At 42.8% G+C, this 13063-nt stretch overlaps 1 protein-coding gene across 1 annotated transcript in view; it reads left to right on the forward strand.

Moving 5' to 3' along the window:
* The window catches only part of SPON1 (spondin 1), a 465900-nt gene that overhangs the window by 160004 nt on the left and 292833 nt on the right, over positions 1–13063 (forward strand). Inside the window, exon 5 of the mRNA XM_019519535.1 lies at positions 1955–2077. Within this exon, the coding sequence (XP_019375080.1) occupies positions 1955–2077 (123 nt within the window). The remainder of the gene's footprint in view (positions 1–1954; positions 2078–13063) is intronic.

A 13063-nucleotide genomic window follows, 5' to 3' on the forward strand; every position in this document is an offset into this window, starting at 1 on the left:
GGGGAGAGTGTGTCCCCCAAATCTGTGCATGGGGTGAGCCTTCCCCTGGGTGCCAAACTTCCTTGCTGTGGCACTGGACATAGCCTTAGTTCCTCAGTTTCTAGTTTAGCACAATTATACTGACTAGCCAATTGCCCATCAAGAATGATGGGGGGGGAGCAGGCGAGGATGGAGCCCCATGTCCCCCTGTCTGGGCCCACTCCCTCTTTCCCTTCTGCTGCTTGAGGACTGAGCCTGCTCTCCGCCTCCCTGCCATTACAGGGCTGGGCCTAATGCAGGGGAAAACCAGGCCTGAGGGTGGAGAAAAGCCAACCTGTTGTGGTGGGGGGTGGGGAGCAGTGTGTCCGTGCTGACCCAGCAGTGGCAGGGGGATGAGAGAAGCAGGTTTAGGGCTGACACTGGGGAGGAGAGGTGGGGGAGGAGTGGGCCTGGGTCCAAGGGGGGAAGGAGGCTTGCTCCCCCTGCTGCTGCTGCTTTGAGTCAGGCTGGGCCCACTGCTCCCTCCTCACCGCCATGGTGGACTGGCTTCTCCCCTCCCTCCTCGGGCTTGTTCCTCCTCTCCCCCACCCTGAGTTGGGCCCAGACCTACTCTTCCCCTCCCCCCCCACCACTTGCGTCAGCCCGGGTCTACTTTTTCACCCCCACTGCCATGGTGCACTCACTCCTCCCCACCATGTTGGGCCTGCTCCTCCCCACACTGGTGCTGTGTTGGCCCTGCAGGCAGCAAGAACAGAACTGGGGAAGGGAGGGCTGAGGCCAGCACCAGTGGCCTCACCCCCTGTGACATCCTGACCCCACTCCCCCCTGTGCCGCAGCCACCACCTCCAAGGAGCGAGGTGGGGGGGGCAGGATGAGGCCAGTCCTGGTGGCCTTGCCCCTGTCCTGCTCCATCATTGCCACCTGCAGGGAGTAGGGTAGAGGAGAGCGAGGCCAGCACTGCTGACCTTGCCATCTGCTCCATTGCCACTGCCTCCAGGGAGCAGGGCAGGGAGGGAGGGGGGGTGGTGAGGCCAGCACAGCCTTGCTCCATGATGGTGGAGACACAGGGGAGCACATGATGGCGGGGATACAGGGGATGGAGGGGTGGGGGGCAGGCCAGCACAGCTGGTCTTGTCCCTCCCTGCTCCATCCCCTGCATCTCCACCATCATGGAGGTGCTCCACTGAGTCAACACTTCCTGTCTCAATGCTGTATTTGCATTCTGATTGTGTGTTTCAGTCGCCCAATCAGAGCATGAATAAAGCATTATGGACAGCCAGATGGAAAGATTACGGCTTTTATCATTTTAAATTCTATATAACAAGGCTTTTCCCCTGATTTCCTTGCCTGAGGTCACTCGCATGGCTCTTTACTCTATTTAAATAGCTGACTAGAATAATTTATTTTTATTGGCTGTATTTTTCACGAGCACATATTAATTCACTAAAGTAAACAGTGCTATTGTAACTAAAGTTGGAGGAGATAGTGTTTGGCTTCAGATCTGGATTTAAATTGTAGGTCTGAGTTCATTTTCAAGACTAAATAAGAGCACAGGTTTATGTTTGGTTTTGATACTGCCAGAATCTGGTGTTCTGTTCTTGTGATATTTCAACATTAGCGGAAGGTTGATGTGATCTTTTATGCTGGACATCTTTGAGATTTTCACACATCAGATAAGAACCAGAAAAAAAAGGCTTCAGTTTGGGATCTGAAACAGAACCAAAACTATAGTGGCAGTGGGTTCATATCCAGGAGATATTCATATCCAAACAGGCATCATTATCATTACTTGAATATTTCAAGGTTTCTGTTTTGGCCCATATCTAATTATAACGCAAACTTTAAAAAGCAAAACAAAACAAAAAATCCCTTGTGAGTGGTATTCAGCATTTGTATTTCTCTTCTGGATTCTCCTGTCATCTGTACAGCTGTAACAAAACATTTTTAATAAATGCATCCATTGCTCCTTTTTCAGACTCAACCTTGGAGGGCGTGACTGACAAACCAATCCTAGACTGCTGTGCCTGTGGAACTGCTAAATATAGGCTAACTTTTTATGGAAACTGGTCAGAGAAGACGCACCCAAAAGATTTTCCAAGTGAGTATTATTAATGTATGATTATATTAGCACCTAGGGGCCACCATAAGGATTTGAGTTCCTTTCTAAAATTTTATTAAGTTTGCCCTTTAAAATCTTTCATAAGACTCTCAGTGACTTAATTGGGCATGGCACCAAGCTGCTAATGACATTACTTGCATGTGTAATACATTTTACATACTGTCCTGTTTCTCTTTATCTTTTGGAAAGACAGACAAGTCTTGAAATGCAAGCTTTGTTTTTCACTTAAAGCAAGATTTTGAAAAATGTCTAAATGATAGAATCAGTGCTCCTGTGGCAACAAAGCATAAGTAGCTATAAAGATTAAAGCCCTCCCAAACCCCAAACCCATTAAAATAGGCTTTTTGGGTTTTGTTGGCCTCTTTCCCCCTTTTATTTTCTATCTTTATATTTTTTTACTTAAATATTGGCTGCACAATCAGTGACAGTAAGGCAGGTGAATAACTTTGGTATCTAAATCACACATTTATTTGGTCTTTAAGTTTTGATATTTGGGTTTTTTGGGATCTTTATTAAAGCCTTTGTGTGTAGATCATTTTTTAATACAACTGTCACCCAATGTGGTGAAATGTCATCATGCAGTCAAAGGCTTGTCTGCATATGAATGAGTTCCTTGATACGGCTTATGCTGATGCTGTCTTACAAAACAGAATAGTTCAAATACAGCATCTGTGAGTTAGTAAAAGAGTTTACAATGACATAATTAAATTGTGTTTGACTTTCTGGTTGGGCAGCAGAGTGCATGGAAGATAAAACAAGCTGTAATTCCAGTAATTGCAGTGATATTCTTTTAGGATATTAGATGATTTGTGCATCTGCTACATAGTTCTCTTCAAATTTATTCTTTGTGTGGATTTGACTGCTGCAACCAGAATCATTTTAATAGATTAATCAAGTTATTTCTTTTCACTTCTGTGAATTTATTTAATTATGTGATCACTCTTTCTGATTTGTTTTATATAGTTGCCCTACATCTTTGTTTAACTTCTCTTCTTCCAGTCTGAAATAATTTCTAGTTCTTTATCCTCTTTCTACAGTTCTCAGTCAGTAAACATACATTATGCACTTCAAGAATGATCTGACTTTGCCACCCTACATGCATCATTACTAGTGTACTATAAAAGCGGATGGGTAGACCTCGATAAATATGGAAAAATAGTCTATACATAGTTGCTAAAATTATAAAATGAATAAGTTTGTTCTGTTTGTACATCATTTTGTTTACTTATTTGTGTAGTTGAATTGTTCTGGCACATGTCCTTGGGGGAAAAAAAAGTAAATGACAAATAAAAATTAATGAAAACTAAATTTTGTGGTGAAAGTATGTGTAAGTATGGAAGAAAATTAAGACCATGGGGCACATTACACTAGCCGCATAGCTTAGGTTCTCACAGAGGAAGAAATATGGTATAATATTTTAAATAAAAAATAACTGAGGAAACCCCAATCTTCTCATGGGTATGATAGAAGGAATTTAATTTTTTATGACAATCAGCATGGAAACATGAAGTAGGGAAGAATAAATTAAGCTTACAGAACTTCTGAAAGATCTCTAGCTCACATGGTAACACAAAATAAATCAGTGATTTATAATGATATGGGTAACAAAAGAGTCGGTAACAAAGCAGTCCCTCCATTTAGGAGGGAACAGTTGTCCTTGTTAGGAGAACCCAGGAGTGGGACATCTGGATAGGCAGAGAGTATCCCACTAGGAACTTTAAAAAACTCCCAGAAGACTAATCAAGGGAGGAAGAAGCAAATGGTGATGGGGTTAGTCTACTCTGCTGGGGTTAGAGCCAAAGGGCTCTCCTCCTAGTGCAAAGGCAGCATGGAAGGATTTGCTTTTCTCTGTTTGTTTTTCTGTTGTTTTACTTGGAGAACTGCCTGAGAAACTTATCAGGGAGCAAAACCTACCTAAGGAAGCCAGCAGGCTAGGCAATCCATTTACAGGGCTATTTTCTGATATTATCAAAATAATCTTTGCAATATAATTACTCCTGTGGTTCTTTTATTCTTCTTTCAGTTTTTATGGTAGGTCCATGTGGCTAGACGGATATCTTACAGAAGGCTTTGGTTCAAACTAGGAGTGTGTAAATGCATGAAGGCGCAAACTAAATTGTTGGGTAGGTGTTGCACAGCAACAGGATTGTTGCACATAATGATATTTGTTTATATAAAACCCCTCCTTAACTAAAACCTAGTAAGAAGACGCTATTTATCAAAGTGTAAGAAAATCTATTCTCTTTTGTTTGAGTCTTGTTTCCATTGAAACTAATTGGATTGTTGCTGCTGAGTTCAGTGGCAGAAGCATTAGACCCATGCAGAGCACCACGTAACAGATTTTCAGATGAAATTTCTGAAAGGCTGTTGTTGAAATTATTTCATCTCTATGTAGTGGTATTAAAACTGAAAAGAAATCATTGTCAAATTGCTGTTTAAAATATTGAGACCATGCAACTCTTAATTAAAATTGAAATCCTACTCTCTGCGGATTCTATGAATCACTGATTATTTGTCATCCCGCAGCAGAAATGTTGAATATATCTCCAATGCAGTGGTTTCCATAAATACATTAGGGTTGTCCATGAAATTACATATTACCTCCAGCATTAATTGGAGTAGATTTCTCATATTGAGCTCCCATGAGGAATATTATCTTAAAATGTTTACCACCTGCCACTTATGCGTTTACAGTAGAATTACAGACAGAGAATGCTGTTTCTAATTCTTTACAGTTGTAACTTTTGTAGGAAAAAATACACTTGAGCAAATTTAGAAACAGAAGTAGGTTTGTATAGGATATCTATGACACTAAAACCTGAAAGAGCTAAGTTTCCCTTTTGCCCTGATGATGTCAATATAGCTAATATAGAAAATCAACATATACATAGTAATATTTCTCATTTGTTTATGCATGTAACTTATTTGAACATTTCCCTGAATAGTCTCCATGTAACATGGGCATCAGCATTGATGTTTCTTTTCATCTCCACTCTTTCAGAGTAACCCAGCAGCACTACAAAAAGTGTCACGTAAAATTGTGGCTTTAGAAAGAATAATTAACCCAGTCCTAGATGCCATTACAACATCTAGTGTATTCTTTCCTGGGTACACAAGAGCTTGCATGTAAGACCCTATTTTATACATTTATGTTGTGGTACGGAAATTTTTCCCCTAAGGACTGCTTATGTCAAATAAATATTTTTATGATAAAAAGTTACAGCAAGAAATCTGATAAAACCTCATGTTCCAAGTTTATAAAAACCTTCCTGTGTTAGGCTTATAATAAGGAATGATTTAATAGTCATTATAGCAATGGAGCTGAAGCACCTTTATTCTGTTAAATATAAAAATGGATCATACACATAGGCTCTAGCAGACCTGCTGAGTCCATGCAGCAGTGCTCAAGATGCAATTGCTTCATCATAAATCTTGTTTTGTAAGGTGTCAACTGACTGTACAGTGGAGGAAGAGAGGCTCACCAGTGGGAGAGTTTGAAAGGCTTCCAAAATGATCTCTTTTAAAGTGTTTTTTCTTTCACAAATGTCTAAGACCAGGAGATTTTAATTAAGCTGCTGTTAGACTTGTGAACTTGGATGGATTTAAGAGAAGAGAAATAACATGTTGTCTTGCCAGACAAATTTTCAGGAGCTATTACTGTTCAAGATAAAAGGACCACTGGAAGCTGAGTATTGTGTCTATATTGCATCAGACTTATTGAAATAGAGCTACTGCAGTTCCTTTTACATTTTTCTGGCCAGTATTAGTGTTTGCATATGTCCTGTGGCTTATAAGTAGTTTGTGTTTTCTGGCTAGTGTCCACATATCATACAAAATAGAGAACATTCAGGGCTTAAATCATTATTTCACCTGCCCAGCTTAACAAGTGTTACATTTCCTGATACTTTTATTTGTCAACAAGAATCTTCCGTTAAGCTTGTCAGTGGTAGAACTGCATATATCAGAGGTGCTCAAACCCAAGTCCATGGGTCAGATCCATCCTATGGCCTTGTGTCATCTGGCCTACTGGGCTCCCCATGGGTCTAGAAATTTGGCAGTTGGAGAGTGGTGGCATCGCTCCCCCACTGGCAAATTTCTGGACCCATGGAGAGTCCTGGGCCCTGAATGCTGAAATAGGTACCCAATCCCAGCACACTGGGCCAGAGGAGTGTTGGGCCTGTGGGCCCAATCTCAGCACACAGGGGCTGGGAGGGGGTGGTGCTGGACCCCAACACCCTGTGCTGGTGTGGGGGGCCAGGAGGGAGTGGTGCCAGACCCTCAGGACCCAATCCCAGCATGCTGAGATGGGACGGGATGGTGCCAGGTTCCTGGGGACCAATCCCAATGGGAGGGTGATACTGGCCCCTGAGGGCCTGGGATTTGTGCATGGGGGCAGAAGGGGGTGCTGCTGGGCCACAGGCCCAATCCTAGCATGTGAAGCTTGATCCAACTCGCAGACTGGCTCCATACCACTCATCTGGCCCATGGGGCCAAAAGATTGAGCTCTACTAGCATACGCAAAGACGAAGTGGGGAGCATCCATTTGATGTTTGTCTGTGTTCCATTTGCCATTATGAAAATGTGGGGCTTAGATAGAAAAGACCGTTCTTGGAAAAAATGGGATATATGTCTATGGTATTCTGGCCTTTGTGAATATGGGGCTCAGAAAGAACCTATTCCACCCTGAGAAGGTGAGGGTTTTTGTTTTTTTTGTTTTTTGTTTTTTTCAGTGTCTAGGGCAGTGAATAGGGGGAATTAAACTGAATAATGCCCATGACTGTGAGAAATCTGTGAGGAGAAGGACTGGGAGTAATTTTTCTAGGTTAGTAAGAAGCACAGAGCAGTTAGAGATTGCACTTTTCCTTGAAGGTCCTAAAGTAGTTGGACTCAGCTTCCAGAAGCTGAGAGACCAGTGAACAGAGTGCTTGGGTGAACTATGGTGTGTTCTTTACATGTTCTTCAGACCTTTGGGTTCTTGTTGTGGCAAGGAAGGAGAAGCTCTTTAGGACCCATAGGACAGTAATGTGACATTAATATTTGGATTTTATTGGCCATGTCATTGACCATTACTTTTCTCAGGGGTTAATGGCCTTGTTCAGATTTATTATGTTGTATGTGAGGTCTCTGATGAATAAGGTTATAATGATCAATGCCTTGTAGCAGATGAGGCTCATGATGTTCCATGGATGTCACACATCAGTACACAGTGGGCATGTCTGCACTTGCATTTTATCCCAGAACCATTTATTTGTGAATAAACTGCTTGTGAGTAAGGTCCCAGGCAGGCTTCTACACATGCACGGAAGCAGCGGCAGATTTGCTGCTAATAGCAGAAAACTGCTCCTGCTTCCTTGGGCCCTGCAATGGGCCCCTGCTGCCACCAGGGGGTGCTCTAAGCTCCCCCTGGGTGCTAGCCCAGGGGTTGGCAGGGAACAACAGGCCAACAGACAGCTGTGTCCTCACTAGGGCTGGGACACTACACCCTGCCCCTAGGGGCTGCCTGCTGCTGGGGTGGGAGCAATGTCCCTCTGCCCCGGCAGCAGGGAGCTCCTAGCCCTGGCTCCCTGATGAGGGGCAGGGGACCTGGAAGGAGTTTCAAGGGAGGGGCTGGTCTCAGCCCCCTGCCCTGATCTACCTCACCCCTGCAGCTCTTTCCGAGCTCCATGCCTTGATCACCCAATCAGGGCACAGGGCTGGCACCTACCCCTGACCAGGACAGTTCCCAGCCCCTGCCCTGCATTTGGGAAAGAGGCTCAGTAACCTGTTCCCCACTTAGTTCCTGAACCATGGAGCTTGTTTCCCACTCAGCTCCACAGTGCGAGTGCAGAGCTGGGCAGGGAACAGGCTCCTTAGCCTGTTCCCCATCCAGCTCCATGCTCATGGAACTTAGTGGGGAACATACTCTCCAGTCCCCACCAGCACGGAGTTCCCAGTGCGAGCTCCACACTGCCAGGCCAGCGCTGGGAGACTCTTATCTCTCAGCACCAGCTCTGTTACTGCAGGGCCAGTGCTGGGAAACTTGTATCTCCAAGTTCCAGCTCTGCAGTCATGAAATTGGCACTGGAAGATAGGGATCTCCTAGCCCCCCACTCCCCAGTCACAATGGTGGAGTGGGGGCTGGGAGTTAAAGATTTCCCAAGCCACACTTCTCGATTGTGATCTCAGAGCAGGGGATTTGGAATTCCCTGCTGCTGGGACAGGGGGACATAGTCCATGCCCAGGCTCCAGTGGTGGAGCCTACTCTGGAAGGAGAGAGCTTCCGTGAGCAGGAAGGAATCTCCTGCCCCCTGGTGGACGGCTGACCAGGAGCAGATTTGCTCCTGGTCAATCATCTACACGAGCACTACTGTACCATTGCTAATCAAAAGAAAATTTGCTACTTGCAGGTAGCAAATCTACTCTCAATTAGCAAGGTTTACTGTGATTAGCGAGGTTTAAGCATGTGCACGTGTAGACACACATATTTACTTTGCAGTAAACTATGCTACTGTGCAGTTAGTGTCTCATGTAGATAACTTGTAGAACTCATTGCCAGATGTTTTAGAGCAATAATGCTTCACCAGGCTGTTGCATGCCTAACCCTGACATGTTGCAAGCTCCTACATGTGATTCATAACATAAACCCAGAGATTTAAAATAGCAATCCAGTGTCAAAAACATTCTGATCTGTTGTGGTCTTTTGTAGCAGAAAAATTGCTCTATTCTTTTTCTCTGTAGTTGAGAAACAAGTGAAAGCTAAGAGCTGGCAATTTCTGATGAGTGTCTTGTGTCTAAAATAGTAAAGAACCATGGTTTTAGAGGCTGATAACTCAACTGGTTCACAAGAAGACTGGACAAATTACTGGATGATAGGTACATCGGTGAGTATTAAGCTTGATAGGTCTAAAATGTCTAAATTAGGACTTCCTACACCTCTAAATGCTGGAAGCTCCAATGGAAGAGGAGCAGGGGAAGATCAGTCTGTATAGACCTGGCATAAATACCATCTCCTTCAGCTTTCTCTCTCTGCTAGTGTGAGATACAAGATACTGAGTTAGATGGACTTGTGATATGACCCTGTTTACATTTCTTCCTTTTTTATGACAGATGCAAATGGTATTAGTGTGTCTTCAGGAAAGGCCTAGTTTTTACCAACTGTTTAAACCTGTCTTCAATGCAGAAACCCTTCTCTTAAAAACGAATTTGTTAAGCATGTCTTTCTTGCGTGGGGTCATCCAAATGGATTGAAAGGGGTTAGTATTGCTCTACAGATTGCACAGATGATCAACATGGGCAGTAGTTGAGCTGAGAAATTCCTTTTATTGTAGTTACTTTTGCAGGTGGAGAGGGCAGAAGTGGAATCTTCTTTGCTTGAGTAGTAGCAACTATTGCTTTCTGCATGACAGGGCCTTCAGGGAAAATGGCAAGATCTGACTTGTAAGTTAGATCAGAAATCCTGGTAAAGAAGAAAGGGAAAACTACCCTTGAAACTGCCTGAAGGTTTCTTCTTTTGGGCTTCTTGTGTCCCTCCAGTATTAAATAAGTGGTTATTAGATTGTAGTTCAAGAAACAAGCTGCTGCCTCACATTAGCTGTCACCCTGCTTTGATATTTGGTGTTGCATGGACCATTGGACAGTCCTGTGTTACATTGTGGTGGAACAGGTCTTGCACTCTGAAAACCTCGGGCACCTTTGACCCTAGTTTGCTTTGAGCAAAGAATGGAGACTTCCACTGTTGTACTGTCATACTGTTTGCTTCCTTCCTTGACATTTTCTTCCTTGATTTGCTGTGGGGTGTGTTGTTTGTTTTGATTTTTCCCTAGCACATTTTTGGAAATTGCTGTTTATTTTTATTTTTTCTAATTCCCCTTCTGTTATCCCTGATTACTTCCCCCCATGTTTGTTTATTACTTCTCCTCTTCCTCTCCCCCACCAGCCTTTTTGTTTTCAGTGTCAAGGTTTCATCTTCTTTGTTTGAGTTAGTTTGCCTAGCTTTTTACTTTTCTTTAATTTATTCTAGTTTTCTACCATTCCTTCTGCTTTCACTCTCTGTGTCACACACTCCCTGTCTGTTTATATGTGAAGGATTCTGTGTCTCACTCTTTCAATCTGTTTCCCACATCCCCTTCTGGTCTACCCTAAAATCTTTTGTTCCATTAAATTCTCCGCCTCCTCACCACATTCTCTGTCCAGCTACATGAGTACCCCATCTGTTCATCATTTCCCCTGCAGGTTGCTGTCTTTTCCTTAATGGACAAGGACACTGTCTCTCTGACGCTCACAAAAACACTCTTTCCTCTCATGCACAAACACAGTTCTCCCAGAGAACTCTTGGGAATACCTTGAAACTCTGACCTCTTTTTTCAGTTTCTTTACTTGGTAGTTTGCCTTCTCTTGATTCCCCCCCCAAAGTCTTACATTTTTCCTCTCTGTACTCAGTAACCCAAGAAATCAGGGCAGGAATTACTTTGTCCTTTGTTCCTGACTTTAGAGGATTTCCATGGCCGCCTAATCTGATGGTGAATTAAGACAAGTAAGCTGAACAAGTGCAGAGGCATCAAAATTGACTCCTTGTTCCATTTGTATAACCTTGGAGAACCTTTTTCACAAACTTTTTTCAAGTAAACCAGTGCAACTCATAGAATGTAAGTGTGTTGGAGTAGAGAGGCAAGAAGGTGTGACATTTCCATCAAAGGGCATCTTTAACATGATTTCACATGGCAAAAACTATTATAGAAAAAAAGGGACTTGGGGAGAGAGGGTGTAGGGGGAGGAGTACTTTTATTGGACTAACTACATGTTTGAAAGATATTTAGACAGACTTTCAAGTATTTTGTGCTCAAAAGCACGTCTGAAAAGTTTTACAACCATGCAGTTGGTCCAATAAAGGTATTTTGGTTATTTCACCCAAAACATCTTTCTCTTGCATGTTTCCTGAACCATCACAGCTACAGCATCGCCCCAACACTACCAAAGCTATTTTCAGGTATCTATTCATAGCCAGTTGACAAGATAGCCCTAGTGAAAAGAAATAAATGCTTTTAAGTTGTTATCTAATATAATTGTTTCCTCTGAGATGTTTGAAATAGTGTTCCTTTTTTTCCTGTTGGTAAGGCTTTCCCTGAGGTTTCTCTCAATTAGGTATCTTTAACAAAACATTATTCTGTGGCTTGAGGTTTGAGGTAAATCCATTTGCTCTAAACTTGATTGTCTACCTCCCAGTCTAATTTTATTCCAATCTCTTATTTTACATCTACTTTCATGTTTCAAAAGAAAAATAACCAGGATGGTGTAGCTTGAAGGCATAATCTCTTTGGGTGCCTGTAGATGTGCCAGGAGGTTGCTCTGATACACTCTAATTACAGTGTATTGGAACAGACTCAATTAATCGAGTCTGCTGAAGCATGCTAATTAGTGTACTCCAGCCAGCCTCCTTGTCCTACATATCAGTGTCCCTGTGCTTCAAAATGGCATTGGAGGTGCTTGAAATATAGCTTGTTTGACGAGCTTTAGTTAAAGCACTCCTGCCACCATTTTTAAGCGGAGGGATGCTGATATAGCAGACGTTGTGGTGCTTTAATTAGAGCGGCTATTGGAGGACTTTTAAAAATGTCCCTTAGTTGTATTTTGCGGTATCTGTCTTATAAAAATCCGTCCCTGTATTTGTGCAAAGCCACAAAGATGCAATGTGAGACGTAGCTGTTGAATTTGAGGTGTGTGAAAATCAACATAAATAGCATTCATGTAAGAATTTAAAATGGTCTTGAACTTGGGACTCAGGCAAAAATGCATGTGCCACTGCTTGTTGAATCCATGTATGCAGTTGTTTTATTTACGTGAATCAATTACCACAGAGGTGTAATAAAGTAACTGTGTGCCTTGGGTAGTGACTCCACACAGGGCAACACTGGTTACCATGTGCAGGCAGTGGTGCTGTGACTGTTCCCCAGTTTCAGCAGCAGCAATTTTTGTGCCACTTTTCCAGAGGTGGTACACAGGGCAGGTGCTCTGGTCATCCCATCTCAGTTATGCAGCCAAGTCACCAAATAGATAATAGAGCAGTGGCTTGCACCTGCTAATGTGCCACTTGTGCTAGCAGGTTGGAGTGACTACATAAATAAATTCTGTGTGCAGCTGCAAAGCATATTTTTGTAACTGTTCCTAAGTGACAGGTTGAAAATTTGATTCTTCTGCCAACATTTATAAGTATGGAAGAAAAAAAGTTCCAGTCTCTCAGCACAGGCAGTCCTCCACTTACAATGTTTCAAGTTGCAATGTTTCACACTTACAACGTTTATAAATTGACACCCTGTTTCAACTTTCTGACATCAGTTTTGACTTTACAATGCTTGATCCGATGCCAGGCCACACCAGCAAACAAGTTCACTGCATTGCCCATCCCCCTGGAGAACATCTGTCCAAACTTCCTTGCACATTTTTTAAAGAAAGCAGACAAACCTCAGCCAAGACTCCTGAAAAGACTTCATTCAAGAACCTTCACAAAGTCCAACCAAGAGTCCTTCAAAAAGTCCAGCAAAGTCACCTCAAAGAATCGATCAATATGATTGCTATTTACAATATAAATACATTAATGTAGCTATATTACTCATCTATAATTGATCTGAGTACAAAATTCTGCGTTATTTTTGGTGAAAATAGGGTATTGGCCCTTGGCTCAGCAACCAATTTCCCATTTATAACATTGTTTCCTATGGGAAAATTGGTTCCGAGTTGCAGTGTTTTGACTTAAGATGCGGTTTTCAGGAACCAATTGTATCATAAGTCTGAGGACTGCCTATACTGAAGCAGCAACTTAATAATCCTTTTAAATGCATGTATTTAAAGCCTGCTGTCCCATGTGAAACCCTCAGGAACAATCATGTGGAAGACCTACCAGGTGCAGAAGCAGCCATCCCCCTTCATCTTCAAGGAGCTACCTTGTTTTTTTGCTTTGCACCCCCCCCCCCCTCCAGTAGTAAGCCCTTT

The sequence above is a fragment of the Gavialis gangeticus genome, unplaced genomic scaffold, assembly GCF_001723915.1.
Source record: "Gavialis gangeticus isolate Ggan-Ray unplaced genomic scaffold, GavGan_comp1, whole genome shotgun sequence".
NCBI lineage: Eukaryota > Metazoa > Chordata > Crocodylia > Gavialidae > Gavialis > Gavialis gangeticus.